Source organism: Diabrotica undecimpunctata, chromosome 2 (genome assembly GCF_040954645.1).
Source record: "Diabrotica undecimpunctata isolate CICGRU chromosome 2, icDiaUnde3, whole genome shotgun sequence".
NCBI classification, from domain to species: domain Eukaryota; kingdom Metazoa; phylum Arthropoda; class Insecta; order Coleoptera; family Chrysomelidae; genus Diabrotica; species Diabrotica undecimpunctata.
The window spans coordinates 67,832,262-67,850,135 of NC_092804.1; the positions used below are offsets into that span (position 1 = coordinate 67,832,262).

A 17,874-nucleotide genomic window follows, 5' to 3' on the forward strand; every position below is an offset into this window, starting at 1 on the left:
TATATATATTTATAATAATAAAGTAATACTTTAAGTTTACTTAATTTTTTAAAAATTATCCAAAATGGATTTATAAATTTTCAGAACGTTTTCAATCCTATCAGATCATCAGTGAAAAGCACAAAAGTATAACCACTTAAAAATGAAAAGAAAAGGGTAAAATTTTGACTGTTAAAATGTGGTTGTTACTTACGTCTATATTGTAGTTGGAACTAGCCTCATGATAAAATCAGATGACCCTTAAGTTACATAATTTGAGTAACTAACATTATAATTAATAAGGCACTAGGTCAATGATAAAGGATCGAAAACGTTCTGAAATCCATTATAATGAATTATAAATCCATTTTGGATCATTTAAAAAAAAATTAATAATAAAATTTTATACCATTTTACAAAAAGAAGTTTTTACTTCATTGTAAGTTTTTTAAATAAACCTAGACTTCCAAATAGACAAATGCTTCTAAAAGAAACCAAATAAATAACAAACAATTTAAAAAATAAAACACTGATATGTTTAAACATCGATTAAGGCGAATGATTGATGCAACTTATAAAGCAATGGAAACATGAAATTATGGAAAGATGAACAAATGGCCAAATTATTGGAGTTAAACGTCGCTAAATGCGACATACAAAAATTTGGCATTATATATCAAAGACGATATTTTTATTTGTCAACTTCAAGAAACCTTTGTTTAAGAAAAAATAAATTATACAGAACGCTGAAGGCATTGGGAATATGCAGAAAAATTATTGAGGGTATTGAAGGAGAATGGTAAAATTGACTCAACAAAGTACAGGAAATCAGTTGCAAACAAATAACGAAATATAAAAAAATACAGTCAATGAAGGAATACAACAAGCAATCTATTAATATCCATTCTCCTTATCTCTATTTTGAAAAAAGTTCTACTAGAAGTGGGTATAAATAAAACAGTGCTTATCTATCATAGGAACCACCAATGCCTTGCGATTGATGACGATATACATAGTAATAATGGCAAGGAGTAGACCTAAAATAAACAATAAAAACATTGAGAACAAATGCAAAGAGATCAACACGAAACATCGAGTAGTTACACAAGGAAATTATCTGATTGAAAAAAGTGCAAAAAGGAAAAATATACAAGTTTGAAGAAACCGAAAGATGTGTTTGAATATCTTGGAACTCACTTGGAACATTAAAACACGAAAACCCAATAACAGTGAATTAATTCAAAAAAGAGTAATAGTTAGAAATAGATATAAAACATTGTACAAAAAAGAACAGTATATGCTGAAAATATGACAAAGAAAAGTATTAAGGTGGGAGGTTAAGTACACAATAGTAAAGGACAAGAAAGACGAGAAATAGGGAACTAGAAGAGCCAATCAATAAGACGGAATAAAACATCAAATATTAAGATAATTGGAACATCTTATCACTGACTCGATAGAAGGTAAGCAAAGAGAAGGCTGACTATGGAAAACTAAGGTGGAAGAAGATGAATTTGGAACTGAATATCACAAAATGGAAAAAAAACTTGAACAGTAGGCGGTACTGTAGAGTAGCACGGAGTGCCATACTATCGATTTCTGTATTTTTAAAATTTAAATAATATATTTGAAATTAAATAAAGTGATTTTATTATTTATTTATTTTTTATATTTTAAACAAATTCAATAAATTATTATGTTTGATTCTAACGCCACCTATTAATGCATTAACAAAGCATACGTTGTGTACTTATGGCAAATCTGTAAAATTCGAACCAAATATTAATAATAAAATATAAATAAATATCATTTGATGGTAAATTTAACTATTATATAAACTAAATAATATATTTAAAAATAATAATTGTATGTACATGAAATTATTTTAAAACAAGAATTATTATAAAAAATTAAACAGATGATTCAATGTTGTTATTAATCGGATGACATTTCTGACTTTTATTAAATTTTGACAATCGTTACGAATCGAATCTTTTAGTGACAGATATTCTCTTAATTTTTTACTTCTCATTTAATGTCTATATTGTGTTAGTTATGTTTCATGCAGTTTTTAATTTAAACCTGCTTAGAGTAAATATATGATGACTAGAAACGAATTGATCGAGAGTAGTAAATCGATGTCAAGAACCGCTATTCTATAAGGCTACCCGTAACGACGCAATCTTGTGGCGCTAGTTCCGTGACGCTTGCTTCAGCATTTTACTGTAGAGAAAGTTAAAGTAATACAACGCCAGTATAGAAGTTCGCTTCAAAAAATGCACGAGCGCTACAAGAAGAATGATATTAAGACAATAATACCTACTAAGGTTCACTTGGAAACACGTTTAGAATTCTCACATGAAATATTGCAGACAGTAAGTTGCCAGTGTATCCATTACTCACTGCAAATTATCACTTAATAGGAATCTTTAAATATACTTGTACACTTGCATATTAACACAGGTAAATATATTTCACAATAAAAATTAGCAAACTAAATTGCTCTTCTCTCTTATTTTGTATATAAAAGAGAAAAATAACAGTCCATTATTTGGTTAAAAATTTTCATTTTCAGACAGCTTTTTTTTTTTCGGAATAAGAATGGTATTTATTTGAAATCAATATCAACTATCAACAAGCGATATGTGTGTATAGTCTACAATAATTGAAATCACTTGAACTCATTTCATTAGTCTCTTTAACATTATCTAGCCCATACTGATTGATTAGGGAACAAAATTCAACAGAAGTTCTGAATAATTGCAGTATATCAGAAGTTAAAAAGAACAAATGTAAATGCAAATAATAAATATATAAGATTACCTGAAAATCAATTTCACAAGACCCTTTTCTTGCACTGTTTGACTAACTGCAACAGCATCAAGAGCCAAAAGATTATATAAAAAATTACACACTGTCTTTACTAAACTAGGTGTAGTCGTAACCAAACTGTTGATATCACTATCACTTGAACTGGTCCAAGATTTTTCGGATTCTGCACCATTCTTGAGCAATTTAATTTCTAAAATTATAAATATTAGAACCTGCAGTATAAAGACAAAACAACTTACTTTCCAGGTTCCTAAATTTTCTATATGGAATATTCGTCGTAAAGAGATCATTGAGTATAATTTCAAAACAGTTGTAAAAATCATGTTCATCTATGAGATTCATTAATGTGAGGCTAGAACTCTGAAAATATATGGTCATATAACAAACAATATAGTGAGCGTGTTTAATTATTATCAGCAACAATTTTAAATGTCCAATTTTGATGTCAAAATATATGAATTATTATTTTAATAGCTATGATCAAATAGTTTCAAACACATAAAACTGTAGAAAAAAAATACTTTCTCGATATCACCAGAAATTTAGGGTGGATATCAGGTCGTGTTTCTACTATGTCATTATCGGCCTGATGACTGTTTTGTAAATTCTGTCTTTCATTTCTTTCCCGATATTTTTCCATACTGTTCCATTCTATACTATATTATATTAAGGACGTACAAATAACCAAACTTATCACCATAAATCAGAAAAACAAATTGTTTAAGAACTGCCTATTAGCAAAAGCAATCAAAAGAACGAAAATATTTCCGAGAGGTCAGAAACTAATTTTGGTACTTACCGGTTCTTGGCTATAGAGAAAAACAAAACAAGATTTTAGATCCCTGGTTAAATTTCTTCCTCTGTTCTCCTGCTCCTTCTTCATCACCCCAGAGATCAGACAGTGTACTTCTTTCCATTGTCTCTCTCCTCTCACCATTATGTTTCTTTCATCCAGCCTAAAACCTATTCGCCTCTCGAAGTCTCCCTTCTCATTTACCCATCTCTGGTAGTTAAAAATGCGAGCGGGAGTGCCCGGCACTCCACAAACAGTACAGGCCGCCGAGGCAGATTTGCCTATCTTATTTGTATAGATGTCAAAACTACGATGTCCGGTCAGAAACTGCGTCAGAAAGTAGTCTAGTTTCCTGAACTTACATTCGCACAACGGCCTCAGATCGGGAATAAGCTCCTTTGTCCACCTTGCCTTTCCGCTATCATTCGCCCATTCTCTCTGCCACTCCTCTATCGCTCCCTCTCTCTCTTTCTCGTCTATATTTCCATCCATCCTCCTCGCATACAACCTCGCTCACTCTTTGCACAACACGACGATCGGTATCACCGCTCCAATGACATAGAGCCTCAAGTAATTTCGTCCTGTAGGCAATAGATACCCTGAGCAGCATTCGCATTCGTACCAACGCCTCCAGACTTCGGTACGACTTTTCCACCGTCTTTTCTCCTTCCGACATCCAGACTCAGTTTTTTGAGGTGATAGCTGTAGATCGTCTTCTCTAATCATCCTACTAACACGACGCAGGGCTGTGTTACTGTGTTAGCCGCATTAGCCATGTCCGTTTTCTGACTCGCATTCGCAACCAGTGCAAGATTATCGGCATAAGCTACAAGAGTGCAACCAGTTTTTCTGGATGTAATGGTGTCTCAACATACACTTGAGGATTATCTTCACTCTAAATATGGCCATTGAAGAAGCATAAGCTTAAACAAGGTAAAACTCCGGCTCCTCCAAATATGGCAGTTTTTGTTTGTTGACGTAGCCATTCAACCAAAAGTGAGCTTCATCGCTAAACAAAATTCGCTTATGAAAATCAGGACAACCTCGTTTTGTGCCCATTCACAGAATCTACGCCTTGCTAGGTGTTTGTGTAGCTTCCATTCTTGCAACAGTTGAATTTTGTAAGCACGCAACCCAAGATCTTTCCCAAAAATCTTCCATAAAGTATATGGACACATATCCAACTACTGTGCACAATGGCGGATAGACTGATTCGGATCTTCCTCTTTGCTACGCTCTACATCAGCAACAATTTCTTCTGTACGCACTGTACGACGTCTCTGTGGATGCGTATTATCATCAAGAGTAAACGTGGTGTAAAACGTTCCATGGTTATTCGAATTAATGGCTCTGATGGACGATTATATTGACCGATACGTATTTCGAACAGAACCATGATTTTCAAAATAAATTTGCACAATTTGGAAGCGTTGTTTAGTCGTCAGTCTATTCATGCTGAAATGCCAAGTCAAACTAAACACAAATTTTTTGGCAGCTGTCAAAATGGCCGCCAGTTAAAAAAATGTTGCCAACTTACATTTCAATACCTCTAAAAAAACACCCATTATATCATTTTTTTTATTCAACTGGTCCTATTAGTTTCGTATTTCTTCGTCAAGTATTTTATTACAAAAGAATCAGCTTTTATTGTTTTTCAAGGGCAAACATTTGTAGGATTATTTTATTCAGTGTATATAGATTGTTTGAAATATTAAATATATTTTAAAGTACATACTTAAACAAAACGCTACCTTTTTTAGAACAAAATTAGTGTTATCGCATGCTTTTTCGGAGCCCAATGGAGCACAATGTGACGTAAGATTTGCAAGTATTTCAGCAGCATTTTCCCTAACTGTATTGGCTTCGGTATAGTCCATAAGTACTCTTAACGATAAATCCCAAATAGAACTAGTGTCGCTACCGAATCCTGAAAAAATATATTTAGAAAAGGTTTATTACGATTTTTTAAATTATTACCATGAACTATTTCGATTACAGCTCTGGGTGACGATGTAAAACCAGCAAATAGTTGTAGGGAAGCTGCTCTTAATATGACATCTCTACTGGCCCAAAGAGCAATAAAACTGTACAGAGGAATATCTTCGATATTGTCAAAAAAATATGTTTCCCATCCCTAAAATTAATTAAATTTATGTACTACTGTATATATGATATTAAGCGATATATGGTAAGGTCTTTGCACATGTGACATTCCCCAAAAATTTTTTTATATTACGTCCCTTTTCTATGCACAAAAACTAAAACTATGAAATTAAGCCGCATCTCCGCCGACTCAAGTAAATAGCAAATAAAAACAGCAGTATGACGAAGATCGGTGAATGATAGCGGGTATTTCCAATTTTTAATAGTGTTGTGACAACTTCTTGGAAGTGATGGTATACCCGCGGAACTTATTAAATGTGGAGGTGCTACTCTGACTAATCATATATATAAAATCATACTGAGAGCCTGGAATGAGGAACAAAGCCCAGAAGAGTGGTGTATTGGGATCGTTTGCCCGCTACACAAAAAGAGCGATGAATTAGAATGTAGAAACTATAGGGGAATAACCCTCTTTAATACAGCATACAAAATATTTTCGAGTATTTTATATGGTCGCCTGAGTGAATATTCAGAGGAGCTTCTTGGCGAATATTAAAGTGGTTTTAGGCCTGGTCGATCAACAACAGACCAGATCTTTGTGCTAAGGCAAATACTGGAAAAAACCAATGAATTTAATATCGACACATACCATCTTTTCGTAGATTTTAAATCGGCCTATGATAGTGTCCTAAGAAATAAATTGTATGAAGCCATGGATGAATTCAACATCCCCGATAAACTGATAAGATTGGTTAAGGCTACAATGCGTAAAGTTGTTTGCAAAGTCCAAATACAGGGCGAACAATCACAGGCATTTGAAACGCATGTTGGGCTGCGACAAGGAGATGCGCTGGCGTGTTTCCTTTTCAACATAGCTTTGGAAAAGGCGGTCAGGGATGCCCAAATAGACAGCAGAGTAATAAATCATCCCAAATTTTGGCATATGCAGATGATGTTGATCTAGTTGCCCGCACAACACGCAAGCTAGAAGAAATGTATACCACCTTGTCACACGCCTCAAAAAATATGGGCCTGCAAGTAAATGAAAATAAAAAAGATAATGGCATCAACACCCAACAATAGAGCCAGAAACATCGTCTACCAATTCACGGTTGATAATTCTACCTTTGAAGTGGTGGACAAATTCACATACTTAGGCTCCCTGATCACCAAGGAGAACGTCATGACGGAAGAAATCAAGCGAAGAATAATCCTAGCAAACAAATGCTATTTTGGACTGAGTAGACATGTGAGAAGCAGAAACTTAAGCCAAAAAACAAAAATAACCATATACAAAACCCTTATACAACCACTGTTGACATATGGGTCGGAGGCATGGACCATTTCCAAGGCAGATGAAAATCTCCTGCTTATATTTGAACGAAGGATCCTGAGAAGAATATTTGGTGGCATCTGTGAAAATGGTGTTTGGAGAAGGAGGTACAACTACGTGATATATCACAGATATAAACATATATTTGGTGGTAAAGACGCAGTATCCTTTATAAAAATAGGAAGACTAAGATGGGCAGGACATCTGACAAGATCACAGCAGAACAACCCTCCTAGAAGAATCCTTATGTCACAACCTGTGGGAAGTAGAAAAAGGGGTAGACCAAAACTCAGATGGAGGGATGATGTAGATGAGGATGGTAGACAAATAGGCGCAGCAAACTGGCAACAGTTGGCAATGGATAGAACTGACTGACGTAATAGACTCGGGAAGGTCGAGGCTCTTTTATAGGGCTGTAGCACCAATGATGATGATGTGACAACTTCTTTGTTTATAACGAATTTTTGTTAATTATCTCAATTTGAAATTGATATTTATGCCTTGAAGTTATTCAAGTCAGTTGGAAGAACCAACGAACCGACATTACTCCAGTAAGAAGCAATTTAAATTTTTAATAAAACAACATGTTTATATTAATTTACCTTAATCTTTGAGCTTTTTACTTCAGCTAACAAATGATTCAATACTAGCATAACATGCCTGGTAATACTTAAGCCCATAACTGAAACCGCTGCAGTGGGGCCTTTGCCAGAATGAAATGCTTTAACCAAATCACAAAGCGCTACAATCAACTGTGGCAGGGGTCCTGTGAGACACAAGTTGGGTTTATTTTCGCTCCATCCTAAATTAGCAGTCAAATGTACCAAACATGAAAGTAATGAATCCAAATAAGCTAAAATAAAAATAATTTTAGGTTTATAACATTTAATGGTTTCGATGCTTATCACGCAATAGTAAAATGTAAGTTATTCCCTACTACAAAATTATAGTTAAATGATAATTTTTCTTTTTTTTTTCTTCAGAGCGGGCATTCCACTGCATAATATTAATTAAATCAATATTCTTCATCATATATTTGCTCATCATGAGTAGCAGCAATATATTTTATAAAATTAATATAAATTTTTAAAAGGTCATCAAATAGAAAACTTCATTAATTACTTTTATAAAAATTGCAAAAAAAAAAGATTTTATAAAATCATAATCATAATCATAAGATAATTTAATTTAGATAGACTGTTCTCTAGGTTGAAAAGCAATTGATTTTTCAGGGCCAAATCTATAAGGAAACGTGTGAACGTTGATCTGTTAAATCATGCCTAGGGGACAGAATTTGGTCAATTAGGTTGTGACAAAAATGGTTTTGGTTGTTGATGGGGTCTAACTCGAGGTTGAAGGAGGAGGAAAAGTCTTGTGCTGTTAAGTGAGATAACATCTGAAAATTCTGTTGTAAGTGTGTTAGCATACGAAGAATTATTATTACGTTTTGCTTTGGAAAAACTTAAATTAACTTCAGCCATTTTTTTTATTGCGTATTAATTTATACGAACTGGATAGTCTTTTGAAATATATTTATGAGTATTATTTTTGCAATAAATACATCAGCTATCTTGTGGTTCGCGACTGAATGAGACTATTCCCTTTCTGTACCACAGTTTATACAACGTGGTGTTACGGTACGGTTTTGTTTAGCTACATGGCCGTATTTAAAACACTGAAAACATTGCGTCACCTTGAAAATATACGGTTCTCCCGGACATGAGACCGTTAGTTTATTAGCATCTCTGATGGATTTTAATTGTACCCTAATTCTATTTTTACCTACCCTGTCTTTTTTTTAAATATTTTGAATGCACAAATTTTTTATGAACAATGTGACTAACTGATATAGGATGTAAATTGCTAATGTTTTGATAATTTACCTCTTCAATAAAAACATATAAACTCAGAATAAATATGAGATTTTTGCAAATTAAAGACCTCACTTTTTTACAACTGGTATTTTTATCTGTTGTTTTTACCACTGTTGTTAGGATCGATGTTTTCGGTGATAAAACTCTGTTTCATTTTATTGTGTCCCTCTTCTTCGGGATTCATTGTTAATAACTCACAAAAACTATTCACTGGTGTTTAATGAGTATGTAAAATAAGTATGTAAAAATGAGTATGTAAAATATGTAAAATTAATCGGAACTTTAATAATGTATTTTAACCACACTATGGAAAAAATTAAAAGGCACTGACAATCACGTGTTGACTGCTCGAATGTCATACGCGTACTTGTTGCAGTAGATTCAAAAGAAAAATTCCAGTAGACATTCATAACATCAATAACCAAGGCTACTTGGATTGTTATCTCTATATGTGAGGGTCCTACATCTTTTGATGCATTCCACTCTGGTAGGGATCAATGAAACGAGTAACACCGAGACACAAGGTCCCATCTCTTGCCGTCCTGTTCATCCATAAGTTAATCCGATACATCAGCGTATTCTAGTTTATGTTGCAGATTCATTTGGATTTTATACTACACACCAAGTTACACCTTTTCTGACCGGAGTTTGAAAACTAGAGATTTCTGTGTGAAGTGGATGCGCTACGCCCGCCTAGGCGACTTGGCGATCAGAACGACACTTGACTTGTTCATGTTTTTTAAATGATCTTTTAAAATTAACAAAATAGCGTTCATTTTTTCGAAAATATTGTAGATATGAAACACATATCTGTTACTTACCTAGATTATAGAAATGTTGTTTTCCACTGTTCTTCAAGTTTTCTGCAATAATTTTAATAATGTGTAACCAACTACGTTGACTATCTTTCATTGGAATATAGTAATCTAAATAATCCTGTTCTTGTTTGACACATAATGTTATAACTTTTAACAGTTCTTGAGCCACAATTTTGAGATCATCATCGGAAGTATTATCAATATTTAGTATGTCAAATATGCATTGAGTAGATTTCTTTAAGAAATTCGTTATCCACGAGGTAGAATCTAGAATTAATCAACTATTATAATTAATGTATCATTTATCTTATTTCACATATTAGAGAAATTTTGGGATAAAAGCATCTCAGTGTATTTACCGGTCGCAGACGTACTGTTTTCAATAAATCATCTTTTGTAATTAACGATTTAAAAATTCTTTTTTAAATAAATTGATTTCTGTTTTTTATAAGAATAATTGTTTTACAACGTTTTTACAACTACACATTTTGAAAAAATACATAAATAAATGGTAAATATATCTCGAATTACCACAAAATGCATTAAATTTTGTCTATACGTACCAACCATAAGAGCATACAATATTGTGTTACATTACATACAGGAAACATAACAGAAAATAACATGACTAAAATGAAATGAGTAAAAAAATCAACAAGGAGACAGAGAGAACAACAACGGGGTACGTTAGGAACTTTAATCCATTACGAAAGAGGTGAAATACAGAAGGTACAAAAATAACAGCCTTCAGAGAGATAGAAGGTCACGATAGATGAAATCAAATATGCTATCAAAAACTGAATTAGACGAAATACTTGTAAAACAGTTAAAACTATTAAAAGAGGATAATATATTTTAAAGTGATAGAGAGTGAACATAAAAGAATGAGTACTCGAGGAGGTTTATTTGCCATACACATACTAGTTCAACGATGTCAATGTAAATGTGGACCTACACTTGTGCTTTGTTGGAGTTAGACTCTGCATTTTATAATATGCCTATTACAAAAAGACCACAAAATATGAAACAAATATTGAAATAAATGGTGACATCATGGAACAAATAGCAAAATATCAGTACTTGAATATACTCTACGAATAGTGATTGACAGATCAGCATTTATACGAATAAAGCCACTCCTAACGTGCAGAAATCTCTGTTTGAAAATAACAGTCATGAACATTAAAAAATGGAACTTAAAAAGAATCGTGGCTTTCGAACTCTGGTTACACAGAAGACTATTAAAAAGATCTTGGACTACTAGAATTACAAATAAAGAAAACTGAAATAACTAGGATACGTGATGACGATGACAAATTATAAAATATTGAGTTTGGTTTGATAAATTTTGACTTATGTCCCAAGCAACGGCTTTTCTTGAGGTAATTCCTGGAAAAATCTTTACATTATATTTGATATAAATATAGCCGTGTATTACTTGTATACATACCTGATGATGAATAGTAAGGTATAAGAATACATAAGAATTGGAAAATCTTCTTTAATACAATGGTGTCATGTTCGCTGGATGGAAGAACCTTTAAAAATCTCACAAAAGTGTTTTCCCATTGATGCTTCTTGAATGTTTCTTTGTTGTAATTTTCGTTAAATTCGCATGCAAGTTGATGAAGGCATACATATCTAAAATGAATGAAATACATAAAACATTTTGATAAATCACTATTCAATACATTCACGTTTTTATGAATTTCATCGAAGTCATAAACTCACATGACTGTTTTATTCAGATTTTAATGGTGTTATGCAAAAGCAGTTAAACTACAAAACACTAAAAATTGAGTTATCCTAATCACATGGAAGATTTAAATTATGCAAAAACATCAGTATATGAAAGAGTGATGTCAAAATTTTAACTCACAACCTCTGAATATTCAACTTGTATTTACAGTTGTATATACAGCTATTTCAAGTTTATTTTACAATAAACACTCAATCCTGTATCAACCCACATTGGCGCCATAACAGTTGAACGGCAGATTAGTGAATCGTCGTTATCTTCTATTATTTGGTTAATAGTTTTATAATATTAAACTTGATATATTAAAAATATCCTAAACCACATGGAAGATAGTAAAAATTTTTATTTACTGTACTTTAAAGAGAACATAAGGCTGGGCTAGGAACGCAAAAGGTGGGATCCTGTTGAAGGAAGTACATAAAAGATCATATTTATCCACCTGTTAAAAACTTGGTTCTGTAGTCAGACTGTTGTGGTGGTCAAAATCGCGGTATTAATCTTGTACTTTTAATGATGCACACATTGCATAACCATCTATCTCTCGATTTTATCACTTGACGATTCTTACTACCATACCTTTCTGCCCAATGATTTAGAATTTGGGGATGTTGAGCGCTCTCTAAAAATCCAACAGAGCTTATACACGAATGTAGACAACATTAATGTTATGAAAGAATGTAGGAGAAAAAAAATTTGTTGTTAACAAAATAGAAAGTGGAGAATTGGTTTTGACAAACTATTGGAATATATTACAGACAGGAAATTTGACTCAGCGAAAGAGAAAGTAAATTGGCTCAGGACTCATGAAATCAAAGCTTTAAAGAGTGAGTCTTTCTTGCTCTACATGAAACCAGACAGAACAGAAGAAAACGTATAGATAGTAGATGTAGAAAAAAAGGTTGACAGCAGAAATCGTTCAAAGAAATGAAGTAGGATCAACAGTTATGGCAAACAGGTAAACCACTAGCCAAAGAAAAAATTAAGGATATCAAAGAAATATTAAAGCTAGTTCCACAAGATCTAAAACCATTTTATAATTTCTTAAAAACAGCTGAACTTTATTAATAATGTTGATGGTTTTGGAGTAGAAAATGTGGACTTGATGGAACAGCATTAAAATTATTATAATAATTAGTATGTGGGTTGCTGTATTTAAAAAAAAACTTACTTTCTTGTATAACATAAAAAGCAAAAAAGATTTATCCAACATTTTATTTTTTTTACACAGAAATAATTGGTATTTTTTTGGTGTTGAAAAGTAATTCCTAATTTTATTGATATAATGGTATATCATAGGTATACTTATAATAAAACACGTGATTTACAACAAATTATATACTTTGAAGCTATTTATCTCAAAATCAGACTTGTGTTGGTTGACTCTTTTTTGCATAACACCATCCATTTATGAAACTGCTTGTGGTATTTTATTATATATTTTCTGTAAGAAATCATTTAGTTAAGAAAGGAAGATTGTTATCAACTTTCGTGGTTAAAATCATTCAGGATATAAAAAAAAATTAAACAAATGTTCCTATTTTATTTATCTCTGTTAACAAGTCGAACTAATTCTATATTTTATTAACACTGAGCGGTATATTTCAGTTTATGTACTAAATATGGGCTAGATACAGTCATTTTCTCGACTCAGAGCAAATAAATTCCGCCATTTACCGGACTCGTTTTCATTTGTCAAACGTCAAGCAAAACTTCATTATCAAGTATGTGCATAGTGCATACCACAGATATAATAAACTAAGGATGGAGCATGTTAATATTTTTCCATGTAGATGATAGACGACGGAACTGACGTCACATTACTAATTAAAATGTCCGACGTGAAATTGACAGGTGATTAATTATTTCCCGATATTTTAATGTTAAACCGGTAACATTATGTGGTAAGTCAATAATTTAATGTATTGTTTTTGGTAATTTAATAAACTCGTAAAATGTTTAGTATTTTGCATCCACTCACATCAGTGGCGTGCGATGAGCAACTACGTACCTGTAAAATATATACACATCAAAATAATCTAGGGGACATCTATATTAATAGCTTTAATTAAGTGTTAAACTGCAAATATAAAAATAAATTTATGTTTTTCATCTTTTTTGTTGTTTTGTCGATTATTGTACCAACTTCGACAGTAATGCGATAAGAATGGCTATAAAAAATTTAACAAAACTTTAATATGCGTTTTTTGTCTATAAGATAACAAGTAATATTTCTGTATTGGTACTTGATTTTCGATGTCTATGTGGATTTTTATTTATTTTTGCAATTGCCAATAATAGAGCGACATCATTTAAATCGCAAAACGCAGTGGCGTGCTATCGGGATATTTCAAGCTGGCAGAAATCAAAGAGACATTGCTGAGGTCCTCCACATGAACAGAAGTGTCATTAATCGTTTGTGGTTAAGGTGTCAAGAAACTGGTGATGTTACTGAAAGTCATACAGGCTGTACAAGGATAACTAACCAGATTGAAGACAGTTTTATTACATTGTAGGCTTTGCGAGATCGCACTGTAACTGCATCACAATTACAAATGAGGCTGCAAGAGATCCATCAGGTGTTTGTAAGTGGCCAAACCATTAGAACTAGACTGCTCTAGGTCTAGGTAACCCTAAGTAGGGTTAAATGCTCGAAGCCTGTGAGCGTACCTGTGTTATCCAGATGAAATCACGCTCATCGACTTAAGTATGCACGAAAACACGCAAATTGGGTTAGACGTGAGTGGGCCTCCACGTTGTTCACACATGAGTCCCGATTCGGATTTGCACCAGATACAAGAGGACAAGAATTTGGAGATGACTTGGCAATGCTGACGATTGGCCACCGTGCAGGAGGTTCATAGACAGCATGGCGGCAGTATAATGGTATGGCGTGGCATCACTCTTGGTGGAAGAACCAATCTCGTTTGTCTGGGACCGTTTATAAATGCAACAGACTATCGCGATATTATTCTCGAACCTATTGTTGTAGTCTTTGTACAACAAGCGGGTCCCCAATTTTAATTATTGCACGACAATGAGCTTTCGCATACTGCAAGGGTCGTGCGAACATTCCTCGAAGATAATGAAATTAAGGTTTTACCATGGCCTGCACAATCGCCAGATTTAAACCAATTGAGCACATATGGGACATATTGGGCACACGTATTTTACAAAAAAATATTGCGTTCAATACAAGACAGCAACTGTTTGAGGACCTTTTAATGGAGTGGAACAGAATACTGCAGAAAGACATTGACCATCTGATCATGAGTTTGCCTTACAGATGTAGGACAGTAATCAACAACCGTAAAGATCATATACTATGTTAACATAACCTAAAGACTAGTTTGTTGGTAGTTGAGGGGCAAAAAATTAGCTTTTTATTTATTTTTTGTTACCTTTTTTGACTTATGGAGTTCTTTTTAAATTTGCTTAAGAGTTATTGCGACAATTCCAAGAGAAAATATTTATTTTATATTCCAGACACAGTTTATAACTTTTTATTAAAAATATTTTAAATAAATTATTTGAAATCCTTCCGTAATCTAATTTTATTTTGGCCCCCTAGATTATTTTGATGTGTATATATTTTATGTTTTTATGATATAAAAATATTAATTTTTTAAATTTACAATGTTACACGTCATTATATCTTTTATCAAATGTAAATAAGAACGAAAATAAATAATTATTGTACATATATATGTATCAGAAAAATTTCTTTCGTACACCACTGACATTATGGAAACAAGATCGGCCATTGTTACTAGCAATTTGGACGCAAGTATTTATTCATAGGTTCCATCCTTAGTATATTATATCGATGGTACATACATTAAATTTTACAATATATTGTTACTGATTTGGTTGTAATAATCCAAGTGTGCCAATGTCTCAATTTCTTTCATTACTGTTTGATATAATATTTTAAGACATTACAATTATTGAATGCTTTAAATGTCTGAACGTATTTTGTGATTCTTTTTTATTTGCACACTTTAAAATAAAAGTAAGTAATAGTTGATAAATTTTCTTCCTCCGTTTCCCTAAAATAAAAAAGCATACTTACAATGTTAAGTTATCAATTGATTCCAAGACAACATCATGAGAGGTGGCATTCTGTATTGATTTCAAATAATGTTTTACGCAGTGATCAATAGATGAATTCTTTATACATTGTAGATCATAATCATTGAGCTTCAGTATATCTACAAAGTTATACATTGAATGGCCCTCATAATTAATTTCATCCCACTGAATAAGTTTGTCAAAACCTCCAAAAATTTCGGCGTTCCATTGGATTTGTATAGAACTTAGGCACCATCTATCGGAGGTAATATAATCTGTAAATACATATTAGTTGATGAAATAAAATATTAACAAAGCTACACATTCCATTTGGATTCCAAAATTAGATCTTATTAGAAAGTGCATTATCAATACTAATTCAAAAATAATTTTAAATTATTATTGTTACCAGTCAAATGAATTCAATCCAAACTGTTTTTAATCTAGTTTTTAATTTGATTATCAATCATCTCAAAATAAACAAAAACGGATAACAGGATTACAAAACTAACAACTAGCATTGACTAGAAAATACCTGTCCATGATCTGGTTATCGATTATCTAGTAAAAGAACTAAGACGTAGCTACATTTCTTTTGTATGTACCCTGTCCTAAGCTAACATGTAGTATCATACATAATTTTTTGTTCAGAAAATCATTTCCCTTTTGTAGAAGGGCAAAATATGGCTCAAGTGAGTTTATAGTTCATTTGATTCTGTTCTGGTTTACCACTACTTTTGCAACACGCCAATTTCCAATAGAACCATAAGTCATGGTATCCAGTCCAGTCTGCTGTCCCGTGACTAGTGTTATCAGTTTTGTTTTAGTCTCAAGAAAGTGCATCCTGAAAAGTTCTTCACCATCCTAAGCGTATTACGCTCACTCATTTTGGAGGGGAATACTTATCTGATGCTCCTTTGAGAGAACTGTATCGACCCTTCATATTTCTGCAGTCTGTTCTATCGTCTCGCAATACCTTCTACAAAATTATCTTTTTACCACTCTCAGTTACTTATTAAATTTAGTAAGAGCTTCGTGAAAATCGTGCCACTTACCTGATTTTTGGCGAAATTAAATTTTCGTCTTTTCGTTATCATTCCACCACGGTACTTTCCTGTTTGAATTCTTCATTATCTTCAGACAATTATCTTTAAACGCTGACATGACAATTTCTTGAAATAGTTCGGCGACAATGTCTAGGTCTAGTGTATGCTTTATCGTCCCTTATTAGGCCTGCTTTTTCGTTTACGCTAATCTCCGAAACCAATGAACCGATTCCAATTAAATTTTAAAAAAGGGTGTTGTTTGGTCCACTTAAAAGATAATAGATGACTTATTGTTTTTTTTTTTCAGTTTTTTATAATTTAATAAGTGGCGCTGTTTTTTTTTAATTTTTCTTCGATGTTATAATTTATACCGCGTGTTCCACAAATTTAAGACACAAACAACGTGTGTGTTAAGAAAGATTCTTATTATTACTTCGTTTTTGTTTTCATTGTGCTATGTGTTATTTTATATATTATTAATAACAGTACGCAAAATTCGGAGTATAATTATAATTACAATTAAAGTGTCTGGTTTCACGTAGAGCAAGAAAGACTCACTATTTAAAACTTTGATTTCATGAGTCTTGAGCCAATTTACTTTCTAATTCCCTGATACAATTTTCCTGTATGTGATTCCAAAAGTTTGTCAATTAAAACTATTTCTCCTCTTTCTATTGTGTAAACAACAAATTTGTTTTTTCTCTTACAGTCTTTTATAACATTAATGTAGTCTACATCCGTGTATAAGCGCTGTTGGATCTTTAAAGAGCGCTAAACATCCCCAAATTCTAAATAATTGGGAAGAAAGGTATGTCGTGGTAGTAAGAGTCGTCAAGTGATACAATCGAGAGATAGATGGTTATGCAATGTGTGCATCATTAAAAGTACTAGTTTAATACTGCGGTTTTGGCCACCACAACAGTCTGACAACAGCACCAAGTTTTTAACAGCTGAATTAATATGATATTTTATGTACTTCCTTGAACAGGATCAAACCTCTTGGATTTCTCTCCCAGTTTCATGTTAACTTTAAAGTACAGTAAATAAAATGTCGACTTACCTTTTTATTATTAGAATATATAAGTTTAATATTATAAGAACTATTAACCAAATAATAGAGGATAACGACAATTCTCTAATCTGCTGTTTGTTATTGGTTGGTAATATGAGATGATCCAGAATCGAGTGTTTATTGCAAAATAAAGTTAAAATAGTTGACTGTTGTCACTCAATAGTTGAGTGGTTTTTAGCTTGAATTGATGGTTAAAC

The 17,874-nt window shown here is 32.6% G+C and overlaps 1 protein-coding gene across 2 annotated transcripts in view; it reads right to left on the reverse strand.

Moving 5' to 3' along the window:
• The window catches only part of ana3 (rotatin homolog anastral spindle 3), a 131,025-nt gene that overhangs the window by 64,450 nt on the left and 48,701 nt on the right, over positions 1–17,874 (reverse strand). For both annotated transcript variants that reach the window (XM_072523064.1, XM_072523063.1), the window contains 8 exons: positions 15,561–15,834; positions 11,183–11,373; positions 9,736–9,999; positions 7,643–7,893; positions 5,582–5,738; positions 5,356–5,531; positions 3,051–3,171; positions 2,803–3,001 (listed from right to left, as the gene is read on the reverse strand). In XM_072523064.1, coding sequence (XP_072379165.1) covers positions 2,803–3,001; positions 3,051–3,171; positions 5,356–5,531; positions 5,582–5,738; positions 7,643–7,893; positions 9,736–9,999; positions 11,183–11,373; positions 15,561–15,834 — 1,633 coding nt within the window. The remainder of the gene's footprint in view (positions 1–2,802; positions 3,002–3,050; positions 3,172–5,355; positions 5,532–5,581; positions 5,739–7,642; positions 7,894–9,735; positions 10,000–11,182; positions 11,374–15,560; positions 15,835–17,874) is intronic.